Raw genomic sequence first — 19,153 nt, forward strand, 5'->3', positions numbered from 1 at the left:
CACACACACACACACAAACGCACACATGTGTATGTGTGTATGCACACGCATGCAGAAGTTTATGCAGCATATTATTTTAATGGTACGCACACATATAGCAAGGTTTTTTTTTTAATGTGTAAATACATGTGTAATGCGTTGTTGGTGTGTTTAATTCAATTAGTAATAAGCCAGGAGGTTTCTCTTTCATATGTATGTAATCGGAAGAGGCCATATTGAAATGCAAGGGAGTGTTTGGTTTTGAGGTTGATACCATTAATCTAGAATGTAGGAATGCTTAGAGTTCAGCCAATCGAATACCAGTGTATATGGAAAGAGAGACATTAATTCTGTAGATGAAAAGTGGTAAGAGTATGAGATGTGTATGAATTCAGTAATCAGTTAATGATAGCATAAACACTGGAAAGTAGGAAAAAGTATAAATTCACGCAGTGAAGAATGGGGTCATAAGAGGATTGGAACTACTTCCTCTGTAGGTTATGATGATGATGTCGCTCCTAGAAATAAATGTAATGTTTCAATATTACAAATTAAGGTGTCTAAAATATCGTTCTGTAGTCAAATAAGGTAATAGCTAATAGTGTAAACATAATAAATTTGTATGTGCCATCCGTTGTTGTAAACCTATGGTATTTTATTTTGTATGTGAGTTTGTTCTTTATGAACTCTGAAACGGCTGAGCCGATTTTTATTTTTTATTTATTTTTTTGAAATTTCACACATATGTAGTTTGTGTCTAGGGGTGTTTTTTAGATAAATTTTGTATCAGAATACCTCCGGTAAGTAGTTATTTATTTGCTCCCCACTGAGCACATTAGGCATAAGGCCATTTTTTTAATGTGAAGAGTGATAGGGAGGGGAACTGGATGGTGACAATTGGTATGAAGGGTTTAGCCTACATTGACCAAAACTGATTGCTACAAGAGCAATGGTTTGGTATGTGGGGTTGCCCCAACATATGGTCTTTAGTGCAGCATCTGCCGGAACAGATACTACATTTTGAGATATTAAATTCTTTATTCAAGCTAAAATTACAATGTACATTTTAATCCCGGGCCAAGAAGGCCCAGGTGTTACCTCTGCCAGGTATCAGAAAACTGAAAAAAAACTTGTTTAAAGAAACTTTGGCATGTTAATACAGTCAGGGAACATGGAGTAAATTCCAAAGTTTAGCAATCCAAAGAAACTATTAGAGGAGAAGGCTTTCTGGCATGTAGTGACCTTGATAGTGAAGGGGTGGTATTTTTGCTGCTTGTCAGGTTAGTTAGAAGTATTTAAGTCGAGGAGGGTTAAGTGGTATAAGTTCGTCAGAGCACATTTCATTAAAGTACTTGTTTGTTGGAGCTCAGTTAATGATAGAAAACTTAATGAAAGATTGGAGATTTTTTTTTTGTTTTGAACCTTGTATTATAGGGGCAGACGTAGCCGATGCACGAGCTTAGATTTGGCAGCAATACTCTATGCTTCGGTTAACAGTGGCTTTTTAGACGTGCAAGTTACTATCAGGTGTGAGTAGTTTTCTAACATGGTTGAGGGAGCCCACCTTTTTTTTCTGCAGCAACAGCTAAATAAAAAGAAAAACGGTTTCTTATTTTACTACAGTTTCATGGTTGATCCGATTGTCAGAAATATTCTTGATCAGACTACATGATTATACATATGAATACACATTCAAATGGCTAATCAAATTGATTTAGAATGTCAATAGCATGTGGTCATTTAAAAAAAAATTTAAAAAAATTTATGTAGTATTTTTCATTAAACTATCAAAAAAGATTTTGGTTTGGCTCTTCCAATTCCTGGAGGTTGATTTTATTTTTTCTTCTGTTATATATATATATATATATATATATATATAATATAGTTCATTTCTGTATAGCTCACTTGCCATAAGTATATTTTTTATACTACTATATATATATATTATGCATTTTAGTATTAGTTCTCGGCTTTTAAACACTTAATTTTTTAAAAATTAGTAAAACAAAGATGCCTTTGCACAGTGCTCAACACTAAATAGAGCAATAGCAATCAGCTTACTACGATGTTTAAAATAATTTTTGTGCTAAAATATTTTGTCGAGTGAACTACATTTTCTTTCCCCCCCCCCCAACTTGATTTTATTTAAAGCTCAATCCATCTTATTCTTAACAAGGACTGGTTTGCTCAATTAAAAATCGTTTCTTGAACTCTTCATCGGATAAGCTTAAGGGTAATGGAGAATATGGCAGATTCCGACTGGCTGGATGTTGTGGAGGAAACTCTGTGTCGCAGCATTGGCAAGTTTCTGTTATTTCTGTATTACATTCTGTGGTTGGCTCAACCTGTTGGCAATAAAAAAAGGAAAATCACAAAAAAAATTCTTAATACAAATTTTAAATTAACCAGAAAAGTAACCTTTTTTTTTTTTTTTTAAATTTTTTTTATATCAAATTTTGTGACTTTGAAAGAAACTTATAGCAAAATTATATTTCTAGGTTATGAGATTTAAGTTTAAATTCACATAAAACTTAATAGCTCAATAATGTGTACATTTTTAGAACTCAAAATATAATTAATGTTCCAAATTTGTTAAAGTTTTTTTTTTAATCATACAATTATAACACTGAGTATAATTTTAATGACAAAAAATTCTTCGATTTTCATCTTTTAGTAAATCAAATTTGGAGCGTTTTCATTGGCTAATTTAAAGTAGATTCCTATGCACGTGTGTGTTCACTGCACAGACCATGATCATCTTTCATTATGCCAGTCTAAAAGTTGTTTGATCCACTCACTGTTGCAACAAAGGAATTCTTTCAAACAAAATCACAATTTCAGTTTTTAAAAAATTAACATGATTGAATTATTTAGTTTTATTTATTTCTTTTTCTTTTGTTTTTTTAAGCTTAAAAACTGTACTTGTTCTCTTAGGTTGATTAACAGACTTGCAAAATGAGATTTTTTGTCTAACTAAATTAAACGTAAGTCTAATGAACATAATCTTTTAGGTAAGAACCCCAAGGGCCCATCTTGCATCGAGAGGTACAGAGTTCTGCCATCTCTCAGAAAAACAATTATGTCATGCCAACAGAGATGGTTTCTTAGAACTTTTTATATGCTACCTAGATTATAATATCTCCGATTTACGAAGGGAGGTTGCGTGTGTCTTTTATTTGGGCGGCTTTTACACACTATTATCACAGTATTTCTTAGTCTCTGCATGTTTGTTTCGCTTTTCCGTATATAAGTGAAACTGAATCCGAACAAAGGCATGTGTCTGGCACTCTCGCTGGGATGCCGAGAAAGGCAATCAGCTTTGATCAATGCAGGCAAAACCTGTCATATCAAACAATTGCTATTCAGTTGAACACTCCTCTTTTTATGGGGAGCTGCTTTTCTCAAACATCTTGGGGGGGGGATAGTAGAAACTGGCTTGCAGCCAAAGTTAAGGTTCCCTTATCGCATGATGTTTGACCTCATTAAATTTACACACATGTCACTTAACTTTTTAATCATTTAATTTCAACAATTCTCATTTCTGCTGCCCTCATAGCGTTGAAGTAAGTTATCACGCTTTTTTTCCGCCTTCACCTCAAGGCTTCGGGTTCAAGCTTACCTGCCTACCAAAACTTTTTTTTTTTTTTTTTTACACCTCCAAATACCTGGTCAATGCCAGGCACCCCTGCTAGTCTATTATATAAAAGGAAAAATCGGCACGAACGTTTGTGACGAAATGCTTTTCGTGTCGGTTAGATTCTGGGAGAAGTTTTCTTATACTTCCTAGATCAAAATATCTCAATGTTTGCAAACGGACATTTTTTTTTTTTTTTTTTTTTTTTTTTTTTTGATTGAGTTTTAAAAAATTCCCTCGTTTCGAGTGTTTGTCTTTTTGTATAAATAAAAGCAAAACTAATTGAAGCAAACGCAACTGCCTGGCCTTTGAGTCGGGTAGTATCTGTTCTGTAATTGGTCCTTAGCCAATGTAGGGGAAACCGTTTATACTGAGACAATTACTATTTAGATACTGCCAGAGTGCCCCCTTTTTTGGAGAAGCTGGTCTTCCCCCACATTAAAAACGAACTTATGTCTAATTTGCTTTCATGGGGGAAACAATTAAATACTAAGACAGAAAGCGGAAAGCTTAACTGGCCACAAGCCAGGTTTTAAAGCAACATTCATTTCTGTGCATGCGTGGTGACTCCCTTGATTCTTAAGTTAATTACCAAATCATTGAATTCACTATCCTATTTGGCCTAATGGTTAGCAAGGAAGACAACCCTATGTTTTCGAGTTCAATCCCATCATTTTTTTTTTTTTTTTTCACGTTCTTTTCATCCTTCGTTGTTTGGGTTTGAGCCTGCCTACTACCATTTTTTTTTTTTTTTTTTTTTTTTTTTGCTCAAACACCCGGGCACCCAGGCTAGTCTTAGAAAAGTCAATCACCTGTGTCATATCCAGACAGACGGCTTTAATCCCTTGTTCCTGCCCATATGCTGGAATATTATATACTTTTGATCAGAAATCTTAGACTCCAGTCTTTCTCAGTCATCCTTATTCAACGATCAAAGAATGACTATTTGAAATAATTTGAAATATCAACTTGAGATTGATCCCTGGAGATCATCTAGAAACATTACATGTGGTCCAACTTACAATCAAATATTTTCTTTTCCCTTTAACTCAACATCTATCTCTTGCAACATTTACCATATTCTACACTATTTGTGCTGTTCATGTATACCTGTAGTCGATTGTATTCTATTACCCAAAATAAGGAGGATCAATATCCATGGACTACTCAAGATATTTACTGGAGATAACAGCCAATCAAAAGAGTTTATCTGGAGCCCATCTAACAGTGTTAGTTATCTTGAATAGTTTGGTCTCGTCATAATTCCTTGTTTATTGAAGTACTTATTTTATTTCAAAGACTAATCTCCTGGTGTCCTAACTCGCAGAACTATTTTCAATTTCTTTTGGGCACCCTCCAACTTGGCCATAAATCTCTTACCAACGGCAAGTCTGCTATTCGTATGCATTGAAAATATGCAACTGTCTAGCACATTAATTTTTTTATTGTTGACTATTAGTCTCATCTTTCTTAGTTGCTTCACAACGTTTTGGCCAACTATTCCTCTGGCCGTTGTCAGGTGGTATACGGAATAGAAACTCCAAATCTAACTGCATTCTCAGCAATTACTGCCATCCGTAGTTGTTATCGTCTCACCAAAATGAGATGACAAGATGAGAATAATAGTCTGCAATTAATAAATTAATAAATAATACTCATCTCAATAATGCATTCCAATTAAAATAATATATATCTAGCACATGCTTAACAAAATATGTTTACCCATAATGACCTATTTTAGCTGTTTATGTAATATCATCACTAGGGCTATGACAACAGCATATTTTTTTCATTGTTTTGACTCTCGAGTGTGTATCTGCTAATGTCGTATATGCTTTTATATAGATTGATGTGGTCCTCTGTTGATTGTGTTGGATATATACTTGAGAGTCAAAACAATGAAAAGAATAGTCTGTTGTCGTAGCTCTAATCATCGCTGACGAAACAATTGAGATAAAAAGTAATTCTAATAATTATAGTTAGAAACAATGGTGCTCATCCAGCATTTAACCTAATTAAAAAAAATATACAGAGAAAACTTTGATGTACATAACCATTCTGGAACAAAAATAGCATATTCCAAAAGTCACTTAAATTGATCAAGTGTTTTTTAACATGCAAAATCAAATTTTATGTGGAAACGAGACTTATCCACCATGTTTTATGATGTTTAAGAAATCAAGGGAGACAACCCAATTCGAATACCGAGATTTTATTTTATTTTTTTTAACTTTATAATGGCTATGACATTAATTGCTAAAAATCATAAAATTTGATTTTCTTATTAAAAAAAAAAAAAAACCTTCTTGATCAATTTGTGATTTTTGGAATATGACATCTTTGTTCTGTGACAGGTATGCAATAAAAATTTTTTTGCATTTTTTTTTTTTTTTTTTTAAATTAGGTTGAGTTTTGAATAACTGAAACCATGTATAAACAACAATAATATATAAATGGATTTTTTTTTTTTTTTTTTTTTTCATAATTATGTAAATATTAGCGGATATGTATAATACTTCAGGAAGATATGTCCCCTCCTTACACAATGTCAAATCGCCCCTGGGCAAGGTGTAGCACCTGTTAGTCACCCTCCGGAATTAAGAGTTCCTCAGCTGTGTTGAAAACATTTAGGAAAGAGGGGCAGGGGTGAGCTTTGTTGAAAAAAAACAAATCAGATGGATGGAGTCCATTGATCGTACAGCAATCTTTTAGCGATGGTGTCACAAACAAAACATCCGCTTCCAATTTAGTGCGAAATCTGGTCTAACTGGAGATAGCAAAACCTGAATTATAATTTTCTTGGTGGCTTGATTGATTAGAGTGCTATACTTAGATACAGAGATTGTGTGTTCAAACCTCACTCAGGGCGGAATTATTTTTTGTGCTGCTTTTTTTTCTAAAAATGAACGTTTCCAATTACATTAGTAAACAGATTGTTTAGTAATTTACAATTACAGAAATCAGGATCCCAGACGACGCTGAATAACTTTGCTCCATAAAAATAAAAGTAAAATTCCATCTGACTGACCTTGATTGTAGGTAGAGAAGAGATTTCGAGTTCTTGCTGCAAAGATTTCATCGTTTCTTGTAATCTATTTAAAAAAAAAATATATATATATATATAAAGTTGTGAAGTTTTAAAAGTTGGATCTAAAAAGCATTTAAGCTGAGACAGTAAAGCTTGATTCTGGCAAAATAATTTGTTTTTGTTGTATCATGTTATAATAATATATTTTGCTCTTTTGTTCATTTACAAAAAAAATTGTGACCTTGCCTAGATAACTGATACTATGAAAATATTTTTCAATTATCATTGTAAAAATTTCAACGTGAATAATTTAAATTTTTATTGAAAAAAAATATTTTAAAAAATTTTAATTTTTTGTATAAGTTTAAAAATAGGAAAGAGACAAAAAAAAAATATGTAGTCCCCGCCTATACAACTAGTAATATGAAAACATTTTTTAACCCTACGTTAGTCACCTGGGTGTTCCAAACATGTTTAATCCCATGGAGTGTTTATACGCTCCAATACAAAAATGTTTCTAGTACAATCTATAATACAAATCTCACCTGTCTATTTAAATTTACACATCACACAACTTTTTACTCATTTAATTTCATCCACTCTCGTTCCAGCGTCAAGGTAAGTCATCACGCTTTTTTTCCGCCTTCGCCTCAAGGATTTCGTTTGAGCCTACCTCCCTCCCAAAACTTTTTTCTTTTACACCGACAAACACCCGAGCAACGCCGGGCACCCGCGCTAGTAAAATGAAAAATTTTTGAACAGGAGATTTCATTCTAAGCTATAAACTTGCATAAATAGACATTAACAAAACTGAAAACACGTCGCAGAATAAATGAAGCAAGATTGGATGAGCCAAGAATTTGTCAAACTTGTTTTCCTAAATATCTTTGTTCTTTAATGTTTTTTCAATATTCTTTTTGCTAAAAAGAACAGATTATGCAACTGAAGTTATGGGTACAAAAAAATTTATATTCAATTGCTACGTTTTTGTAGCGACCACGCATTTGGGTTGCTTTTCAAACAGTCACCATTTTTATTTATGTATTTTTTCAAATTTTGTTCATCCTGAACAAAGCATTTTGCCACTAAAGCGTAGTAGCTACTATGATAGAAGCCAGATTTATAGAAGGGAAACTCTGGGCAAAGATTTGATAAGATGTTTGTTAACATTACATTTAAATTTTTACATGTCGATGTGGTCAGGAAAACAAAGAGCAGGAAAGGAATTCCAAAAGCAAGCAGTCTGAAGAAAGAAGCTATCAGAATAGAAAATCCTCCAGCATCTTGAAATATCTACAGTGAAGGGGTGGGATTTTGCTACAGTTCGGGAAAAGGATTGTTGATGGAATACATGCAGTAAGTTCCTTAGGGCATGTCTCATAAAAGCACTTGTAAAACAAGCACAGGGATGCTACACTATTGTTATGGGACAGGACCTGAACCTATGCAGACAGTGTGGGATCTATTAAGTTAGAAATTCTTTCCTGTGTCCTTGTCTGAGAAGGAAAGCCTAATGGATGGTGTATCATTTGAGATGTGGCAACAATATACTTTATGCATCTGTGATACATAAATTAGTGGTGAAAAATCACAGATTAAAGGAAAAACCATGTTAATTGTCCCAACACAAAGTACATGTGTTGCCAGGGTAAACAAATAAAGAGATATACAATGAACAAAGTGCAAATAACTATGAATTGTTTTGTTGTTAGATGTTGTTGTGAAGGCTATATGTATGAGCAAGTTAGGCGGACCATGTCCGCTGGGCTTTAAGTCCACCCAACAAAGAGAAAGAACATTTGGTTCTAAATCCACAATTGGGTATATATATATTTTGTTTATTTTTGGAAGCAGAAGAGTGCATTCTCCATTGCTCAGTATAATTCAGGGGAGATATCTCCTTTGTTAACTGCAAATTTATATTAATCAAAATTCATTTAAAATTTTAAGTCAATATAAATGAGTGCTTTTTTGTTTCCAATTTTCATTGATATCAAATTCCTCTCTTATTAGGGCAAAAAACTCCTTGAAAATTTGACTTTTTTGTATGGATTAAAAACTAAAAAGAACATGTTCAACAAACCTGACGTAGCGTTCTTGAATACGATCACGTTCATTTTCCTGAAAAAGGACAAAATAAAAACTCAGATCAAGAATTATTTTTATTACATTTTTCATTGATATAAATTTTTAGAAGGGGGATCACTTTGACAAAATTGTCTCTCCATGATCTCTTTTAACTCACAATCATTGGATGATTAGATTTGGTTGCTTTATTTTATGGCATATCAACCCTTTTCTGTTTTTTTCTGAATCCAGTTATTTTGGTAAAAGTTTTTACACTACAAGTTTTTATTTTAAAATAATAAATTTTGTAAATTAATTTGTTTTGTAGCCTTAATTTTTGGTAATAAATAGTCAGCGATGGTACAGTATAGATTTACCGATATTCACCCCAAGTCCAGGGTCTACCTCTTAGCAACGTGAATTCCAGTGATAGGCAGAATGGAGTCTCTTGGCCACAGACTACGGCCAATTATATTGTGTCAAGAATTCAGCAAAACAATCCAGCACTCACTTTCTGTTTTCGTAAGAGGGGGAGGTTCTCCTCACCCCTTTTCTACACAAATGCAAATTCTTAACACAATCTAATTGACTGCATCTTGTGGCCAAGAGACTCTGTTCTGCACGTCACTATCTGAAGAGGGGGAGGTTTTCCCCTCTTACTGAATCTAATTATTAAATATTTCCTGATATTTTGACTGAGAGGGGGGAAGTTCACACCTGTTATCTCAAATAAATAAGATTCTTCTCTTTAACAAAAACAAAAAAAAAAAATAGACGACAAATAACTGTTACCAAATGCAAGAAAATTTAATCTTCTATCGACATGTTAGTTTAGAAAAGTTTAGAACTATTTATTTATAAATTTTATTATTTTAAAATTAATGTCATTACATTCACTTAATCGCTGAAACATCCTGCATCAGTCGTTGGCAGCTGAGTCATTGCATCGTTTAATACCGCCATGCTTCCCAAAGTTTGTCAAATCTCCACCTGATGCCCTCCTCCTCCATTGGTGCGACGAGATCAGTTTATCTAAAGGTACCGGTTTCCAGACCTAAAATGCATCAAACATTGATGATGTTATTTGTTGCATTATTTGGACTATTATTCTCAACGTTTCGGCTGATGCAGCCTCAGGCCATCTTCAGGTGCATTAACACTGGATGTGAATGGTGAAAAATGTTTGGTTTATTTGCTTTCCCAACGAACATAGCTGTCAGAAATTCCAAACACAAATAGCGCCAAGTCTATTTTTTTTTTTTTTTTTTTTTTTTTTTTTAAATCAATCCGGACCCATTCCGTTTTTCTTTTTTCTTTTTTTTTTTTTTGATGATGTTTGTATATTTTTTAGATGAGGATAGATATTTTTTTGTAGCATTTGGATTGTTTGGACTATTGTTCTCGTCTTGTTTTTTTTTTTTACAACGTTTGATGTTAGTTTTTTTTTTTTTTTTTTTCACTTTCCTTTGTAAAACTCAATCATGTTCTGCAAAAACGAAAAACATTTTCCTCGCTTTTTCTTTCTTTCTTTCTTTCTCTCCCTCTTTTTTTTTCTCCCTCAATGGGGCCAACAGTTTGTTGTGGTGCTTAAGAATAGGATCCTGGTGCTTGAGCACTTAATAAATTGTGAGGCTTGATGTGACCAACCAATAGATTGGATTGGACCTCTGATTGACCCTTTTACTCAGCTAGATGAACAAAGTGGATAAATATTTGAAGATATAAAGAACTTGAAACATGAGACTTTTATTAAAATGACCAGATTTGGCATTAAATAATTTGAAAACAGTTGATATGCTGCTAAAAAAAAAAAAATCATGAATAAATATTTGAAGATATAAAGATCTTGAAACAAAACCTTTTCTTTTTCCAAAATTACTGAATTTGGCATTAAATAACTTGAAAAGGGTTAATACGCCGTTAATCAAAAGAAAATCAAACTCCTGCCTCTCCTCCATACACATACGTGCAGATGTATAAGCATAGTGAAAAAATGTTTTTTTGACATTTAACTTCATATCAAAAAGCAATACTATTTTTACATTAACTTAATATCATGACGCATGTGCTATGACACACATTTTTTTTTTTATGTAAATATTTACAATCAGAAATCAGCACAGCAATAAGCTAGTAAAAAAAAAAAAAAAAAAAAAAAAAAAAAAAAAAAAAAAAAAAAATTTGCTTTTAATTTTCAGAAGATTTAGTTGCAACGAACCCGAAAATCTTCCATTTCGTCGATGATATGTTGCCGGCTCTCCAAATTGCTTTTTTTAGGCGATGAATATGAAGATTCTTCTCGATGTGTTTTCTCTTGTGGTGATGCCATGCTATTTTTGATCTGAAAGATTTTTTTGGAATTGGAACAATATTGGTTTTTGTTTAGAATTTTTCAGACGAGGATAAATTGTATTCTAATTCTCATAACATCGTTTCAGTCGATGTAACTTCCAACGTTCTTGTCGAACACTTGAATCTCTCCATTGAATTTGAGAACCTGAGTGAAATTTTGAATCGAACCGTTTATTTAATCCGCAGAAATATCATGTTCTCGTTCCATCATGATCTGAAGTAAAAGACTTAATTCGTAGTTGTAGTCTTAGTATAGCATGCGCTGAGGATTGAAACTTCCAAATCCAGAATAATAACGCTTAGAACTGAATTTTACTTAGTACTTTATCCATTACGTCCTGGGTCCTTATAGAAATGTTCATGAGTTTTACAAGATAAACTTGCAAAAGGTTGGAGGTTACATCGACTGAAACGTTGTGAGAATCCCACTTAAAATGAGAACAGCAGTCTTTAACTGACAAAAAAGACATTTAAAATCGATTCAAGTAATTTAGACTTAAATGGAATTGTTTTTGAAAGAGAATGATAAAATGAATAACAAAATAAAATAATCAAGGAATGGAAGAGAAGTACAAAAGAATCACAGAATGACGGAATGAGATTTAAAGAATGATGGAATGGGATTTAAAGAATGATGGAATGAGATTTAAAGAATGATGGAATGGGATTTAAAGAAAAATTGGAATATTTTTTATTCTAATTTAAACATTTGTGTAGTGGCTATATGTTAAAGCATCTTCTCCAAGCAGGTGGTCACAATATTGAACATGTGTTGTTTTTTTTGTTTTTGTTTTTTTTTTTAGCACACCAGGGGAAAATGACAATGAAGAAGAATGATTCAAATTTCCTCAGAGAAAAGTTTTATGGAAGACAAACGTAGGAGACATAATAAAACATGATACATAAAGAAAGTGTGCAAACTAAAGGTAAATTCAATATAAATGCCCCATAATACAACCGAAATGCATGTATTGCCAGGGTAATCACATAGAGACTGTATGGGATTTGCAAAATCAATATTGGTGTTATCTTGGAACTATTTTGCCAAGTATTCTGTTATTAGTGAAGAAGTTCCATGCTGAAATGGTTAGCTGTCTGGGAAACCTATAACTGCTCAGCAGTGAAATTTAATGATACACTGTCAACCGTATAAAACCATATAACAGAAAGCTGAGCCAGACAAGTTTGACCAACCAAGAAAAAGTTTCAGTCATCAAAGGCAACATAGGAAAGGCATAGTAAAATATGATGCATAAAAAGCTGTAAAAACAATGAATGTAAATGATAAAGGTAATTCTATTCATTTAAATGCATGAATTGCCAGGGTAAACAAATTGCAGAGAATGCATATGCTATGTACAGTAAACATGTGACAATCATCTATTTACATGGTGAGCATGTATAACCGTAATTCTACTTTGTAACAAATTTTTATTGAAATTTTAAAAATACAAAAACTAATGTAGGAGGTTAAAAAGATAGCGATTTAGATTCAATTAATACATCCTCACGGGATTAATACAATTGGACCAAATCATGTAGCATGTTACATCAAAAACGATTACTGGCATGTAAAGTCATTGCCTTTCTTTCCTTCCTTTCTTTTTTTTTTTCTAAAAAGCAACACTCATGGGAAAAGACAAGTAGGATACTTTTTGAACGATGATTTATAACTACGTCCACAAAACCAGATTGAATCAATTGAAAAATGAAACAACCTCCAAGAAAATGTCACTTGAAACTGAATTTTACTTCATAATTTATCTGTTATGCCATAGGTTCTGCAAAGTTTCTCGGAGTTTAAAAAGGTAAATGTAAAGGTTACATCAACCAAAACGTAAGAATAACACTTAAGATGAAAACAGTCCAAAGAATAGAGACATTTTTTTTAATTACAAAAATAAATTACAAAAAAAATTTACATTTAAATTTGAAGTGTTAAATTGATAATTCGGACTTGAATATAGATAGAATTGATTTTCAAATAGAATGTAAGAATTAAATTCACTGCTGAAAGGAATGAGAATGAATAACAAAATAATCAAGGAATGAAAGAATTGCAGATTAATAGGAATAGGGAATGCAAAGACAAGAATCACAGAATGAAGGAGAGTTATCACCCTTGGAAAAAAAGGAGATCTACCATGATAGTTGGGAGTTAAACAACATGTGTTTCACATCACGCATTTAATCATCATGCATCCAACGATTTCTACCTTACTAGTTAATCTGTAAGTTGTTGAATAAATCTGTTAAAGATTATACTTCATCCTCTGCTCATTTTTTGAGTTGATATTAATCTGACATGGAAGGCATTTGTATGTGTACATTTTTTGAAGCACTGGCTTAAGTTTTTATGCTTAAGTATAATGTAAACTCTTTGGACAGACGTACTGTCATGATCGACCTAAAAAAAAAAAAAAGAAAAAGAAAAAAGGTTATTTCCCTTGGACTTGAGATAAAAGCATAGACGCCATGACAGTTTAGGAGGTGGATAAAATGTGCAGATTTTAATTATTATGCATCCAACAACTTCTACCTTACCATTTAATCTGTAAGTTGTTGAATACATCTGTTAAAGATTATACTTTGTCCTCTGATTATTTTTGTAGTTGTTATTAAAACACATAGCATTAGATATAACAAATACCATAAAGCGTAACATGGTGTTAATGTGATTATGTCATATAACAAAACACAAAGCCTTGAATTCCTGCCCCACACGTTCCATTTGTTAAAGCAACAAAAATTATTTTTACCTGAGTTGTTGTTGTTGTTCCTCGTTTACTCTTAGCCACATTACTGTTACCTGCAAAACAAAGGTTTGACATCAGTCAGGTTGCATACAGTCGTATCATTTTTAGATTTACTGGCAGTTTAAAATCAAGAAAAAAAATATCATTCCATCATTAATATCAGCAATGGAAAATTAAGTTTAAAAAAATTAAATTTTGGAATCAGAAATTAGACTTAAATTCTTCTGATTCGGATACCCCAAAACATTTCGATTTTTCTGATTCCTGATTAAATGTCCCAATACGACTTTTTACCATGTTTTTTTTCTGGGATATGCATGCATGTTATGATGTTGATGCTGCAGGTGGCACATTGTACATGACCAAACAACTTGTGATGCTGAACATGTAAGGCATCCATCATCACACATATACCGAGTTTATGATGAAGCACAATTGAAAAAATCCTCCCATCACTAGTTTGTACTCATCTTCTTTAAACATTGTCTCAAATAGTAGCCCTTTTATGTCCAAGTGGCAATATGCCTTGTTTGGGGTAAACATGACTAGAGTAAATTTTTTTTAATAAATAATAATAATAATTATAATAAATAATAATTATAATAATTATAATAAATAATAATTATTATTATTATTATAATCATTATACTAATAATTATTATTATAATAATTATAATAATAATAATAATAATAATAACAATAATTAAATAATTATTATAATAATAACAATAATAATAATAACAATAATTAAATGATAATTATAATAACAACAATAATAAATAATAACAATAATAATAATCGTTATCATCATCATCATAATAATAATCACTTGAGCATGCAAGGTATCCATAATCGAACATATATATATATGTCATAATCACTCTCCAGAGCCATACTGAACAGCAATGGCTGACAGAGTATTAAACCTTGATTATTCTCAATATTCGCACCAAACTTCTTGCTGTATTAGCTGTTGACATAAATATAGGACCATGTGCCATCCCTCGATGATAGCTGATCTTAATATTCTGCTTGTCTATTTTAAGTTGTTAATCATTTCAGTTTTAAAAGAAAAATGTGGTTCCAAACAAAATGGCAGAATCAATCCAGAGAAGCTTTGAATTAGAAAAGTTTGCAGACGAAGACAAAGAATATAGAAGTCTTGAAACGAAAAGTTATGTGCAGAAATTCTTAAGAGATTCTGTATATTTTATGGAGTGATTCTGGTTTCTGATTGGTTGATAACAGAACGTGGTTCCATATGATTGGTCAGTTCTCATCACCCCTGTTTATGAATAGAACCTTCGAATTTTTTGTGACCATGCGCTTGCAGGGATACCAAAAATATTGCAATAACCTCTCTTGAACAGCAATGGGCCGACGGAGTATTGAAAACCGATAAAGTCCTTGCTGTTTTAGGTGTTGACATAAATGTCGCACTTGAGCCGTCGTTTTCTGTTTGTCTTCATTTTTCATTCTAGCTGTGCTGTCTATCACATCCACAACCACTGAGGGCACAAGCACTGGTTTATAAAAACACAAAAGCAACACATTTTTTTTTTTTTTTTTTACATAGGCATCACCACTTATCAAGACCAAGAGGCCACTCGAGGATAAGGGTTAAAGAGTGTACAGTAGAAATTGGGCAATATAGTAATTGTTAGGAAATGGAAATTCGATAGATTTGTTAACTTATATGGAACGGCTCATCAATAACTTGTTTACGCTAGACTTGAAGACAACCATATCGTAGTCAGCTGGAAAGCAGGAAAACGGAAGACAATTCCATAGGCGTGCAGTTCTAAGAAGGAAGCTTTGCTCATGGAATCTACGTTTAGGTTTAGGCACAGATAAAGAGTGGGGGGGGAATTATTGATAATTATTAAACACATATTCACAAGAAAAGAAAAACACAAACTCCTATGAATTGTCAATTGTGCTCTGAGTGTGAATGTGCCGCTATCATGAAAAAGGACCCCCAAACGTTAGCATCCATTCGTTAGTAAAGTTCCAGTGTGTCAACTAAGACACCACTGAGATCATTTTTCTGTCGAGGCTTCATTGTTAGTTCATCTCATCATTTGATCGACTAAATCTAAATCTTTTCTCAGGTCTGACTTAATATCATTCAAACAATATCAAAGACTTGTAAATATATTAACTTACAACTGAAATCCTATGTGCCTGGTCTTTTTGTCTCAGTCACTCTTCAGAAGATCAGCAGAAAATGACTACTTCCACCAGTTCTCCCACTGCCCATCTGGAAACTGACCACCAATCATAAGGCGCCATTTTGTCTAGATAGTTCAAAATATTTTGGCAGTCCCCTTTCCCCCATCTCATCACCCGTCCACTCATCTTATTTATAATAACTTTTACTTTTCTGCTGAATCATTTCCTCATATTCTTCTGGGGTTTGACCCGGGTGGTGGGGTGGTGGTGGGTACGGGCAGTCCATAGCATCACACAAACATGACTTCGAGCATTTGCACAAGTGACATGGATAACATAGTTCATTCCTCCTACCAAGACTTCTTATTGCTGTGATCAAAACATTTCCACTTGATATGTTTGTATTAATAAAACTATTATTGTGCGTGTATATGTATATATATATATACTAGCATTTCAGCCTGGCGTTGCCCGGGTGTTTGGAGGTGTATGTTGAGCAAAAAAAAAAAGTGGTAGTAGGAAGGCAGGCTCGAAACCGTACCGTGAAAGAGGAAAAGAATGGGGAAAAAACCTGATGTCTTTGCTGTTATGACCACTGTCAAATCGAAATTGACATAGGTTTAAATCAAGGCTAGACAATCGGAAAGAGGGGATGACTTTCGAAAATATCGGTGAAAAAAGTAGCCCCCTCCCTGTAGAAAAGTGCCCAGTTGAGGGTGAAGAAATTAATGTTTTTAGTCAATATTTCGGTATTTGTCATCTGAAGGGTCAAGCTTCAAAACGATACCAATCTTGTGAAAATCTGTCACCTCTGTCGAAAGTTTTAGGCAGACATACATACATACACACATTTATATATTGGTTGCTCAAATTTTCGACCCAAACCGATTAAAAAGCTTGCCCTATGTCTGAATACCCTTTATGTAAAATTTCAAATGTTTAGACCATTGTCAGAGTAATTTGGTAGAGACCACAGAGGTCAAATTTTTTTTAACTTTGACCCCTATTATGACCCCATAACATTCATTGTTTTGGGCTCAAATCAAGTTATTAAGTTAGATCCAGGTCCAAGGAACCTATATATAAAATTTCAAGTGTTTAGACCCAAAATTGTCGGAGGAGTTTGATAGAGTTCTCAAAGGTCAAATCGTTGAACTTTGACCCCTTAACAGCCAAATTTTTGGCCAAACACAGATTACATAGATTTTCCCAAATCTCCATACCCTGCATATCAAATTTCAAGTCTGTAGACTGAAAATTGACAGAGTTATTGCGTAGGAAAATGTACACACACAGACACGTTCACTTTTATCGATGCAACAAAAATATATACGTATACATAAATATATATGGAAACAATCTTGTGTTTCCTGTAAACATTTTATGCAAATATTACACAAGTATAAATCATGTAGAATATCTGCATGAATATAATTACACGTAATAGTTAACTAAAGATGATCATCCCATAAGAAAACCAAAAAAAATAATAGGGAATTAATTAAAATGAATGTTTAAAAGAATATGCAAATTAGCTAGATCTTTTGCAGATGAATACAATTCCATGACTCATATATAACAAAATTGTATTTTCTTTTTAAATAAATAGAAAAGAGGGTTTTTAATATGAATATCAATACACACAAAAGAAAAACGAATTTACAGCAGTATATATATATATATATTTATTATTTTTTAAAACAGTAAATTAGTAGATTAGTGTTTTAAAAAATAATAAATAAATAAAAATGTTATATACGTCCAAACAAATTAAAGGGCGACTTTCTAAGTACCTATTTACTATGCCTCCCCACGGGACAGAGTTAGACACCAGGGTCGTTTTTTAACGTGGAGAAAAGGTACAAAAATAAAAATTGTCTCAGTCGTGAAGGATTTCTCCTCCACCGAAAGAGAACAAGAAATAGAAGTGCAGCATCTGAAGAACAGATACTACACTTTGATCTTGACCAAAAGGCCAAATAAAAAAGAAAAATGAGCTTCGAGGCGGAGCCAATATTACCCGTATTTATCGTTTGAAAAAACAACAATAACAAATATATATATATATATATATATATATGTATATATACACTCTTAACAGCTCTTCTTATAAATATTAAGTTTATATAAAATATTTATTTTAAAGGTTATATTCCTCATAATATCATCCAAATCGTTTCCCTGACCAACATGTAGAAATTTAAATGTAATGTAAACAAACAACTTCTTGCACAGGTTACTACCCTATCAATCTAGTTCCTATCACAGTAGCCCTTTAAGCTCCTGTGGCATATAACTTATTGCAGATTAAACAAAAGTAAAAATAAAAATCAATGCGAAATGAGGCCAATATGATAACGATGGACAAAGAATGTTTTACAAACCTGAATTGTCTTTTCTGCCAATCAATACAGATTCTTCGGGACTCACGGGGACATCTTTAAGTGGTTCTTTTTTCAGCTGGCGGCACGAAAGTTGGAGTTCGCACAGAAGCCACCGTAGATTATTCTACATTTATTAGAAAAAGAAAAAAAAAAAGAAAATGAAATTTTTCGCATTTTGTCATGGTTACTGATGTTAATCACTTATTTGTACAAAGAATGCACGAGCCTTTGAAGTGGACCAACTGATAATATTGCTTGTCTGTTTAAATGTATGTATGTATGTATGTATGTATGCATGTATGTATGTATTTATGCCTAAAATTTTTGATAGAGACAACGGATTTTCATGAGTATCGTTTTGAAGCTCGACCCTTCAGATAACAAATATCGAAAAATTGGCCAAAAACATAAATTCCTTCACTCTCAACTGGGCAGTTTTCTACAGGGAGGGGTACCTTTTTTTCCTGATATTTTCGAAAGTCATCCCCTCTTTTCGATTGATTAGCCTTGATTTAAACCTTCATCACTTCCGGTTTGGTGATGGACGCAACAGCAATGACGTCACTTTTTTTTTTTCACTTTCTTTTTGTCCTTCACGGGACGGTTTCGAGCCTGCCTGCCTATTACCACTTTTTTTTTTTTTTGCTCAACACACACCTCCAAGCACCCAGGCTAGTTCAAATGATGATGATTAAACAGAAGTGCCACATATGAGGTGCCTTCAAACTTTTTTCATATGGGCAATTTTATTGATAGTACACGCATGAAACTCTAGCCTCCT

The 19,153-nt window shown here is 32.9% G+C and overlaps 1 protein-coding gene across 2 annotated transcripts in view; it reads right to left on the reverse strand.

Annotated features, from left to right (window-relative positions):
* Nucleotides 1–2,092: 2,092 nt before the first annotated feature.
* The window catches only part of LOC145256496 (uncharacterized), a 174,985-nt gene continuing 157,924 nt past the window's right edge, over nucleotides 2,093–19,153 (reverse strand). For both annotated transcript variants that reach the window (XM_080115447.1, XM_080115446.1), the window contains exons 27-32: nucleotides 18,373–18,496; nucleotides 13,820–13,869; nucleotides 10,927–11,049; nucleotides 8,725–8,762; nucleotides 6,642–6,705; nucleotides 2,093–2,324 (exon numbers count right to left, since the gene is read on the reverse strand). In XM_080115447.1, the coding sequence (XP_079971573.1) occupies nucleotides 2,148–2,324; nucleotides 6,642–6,705; nucleotides 8,725–8,762; nucleotides 10,927–11,049; nucleotides 13,820–13,869; nucleotides 18,373–18,496 (576 nt within the window). In that variant the 3' untranslated portion in view covers nucleotides 2,093–2,147. The remainder of the gene's footprint in view (nucleotides 2,325–6,641; nucleotides 6,706–8,724; nucleotides 8,763–10,926; nucleotides 11,050–13,819; nucleotides 13,870–18,372; nucleotides 18,497–19,153) is intronic.

The sequence above is a fragment of the Euprymna scolopes genome, chromosome 32, assembly GCF_053919585.1.
Source record: "Euprymna scolopes isolate OS-2025 chromosome 32, ASM5391958v1, whole genome shotgun sequence".
NCBI lineage: Eukaryota > Metazoa > Mollusca > Cephalopoda > Sepiida > Sepiolidae > Euprymna > Euprymna scolopes.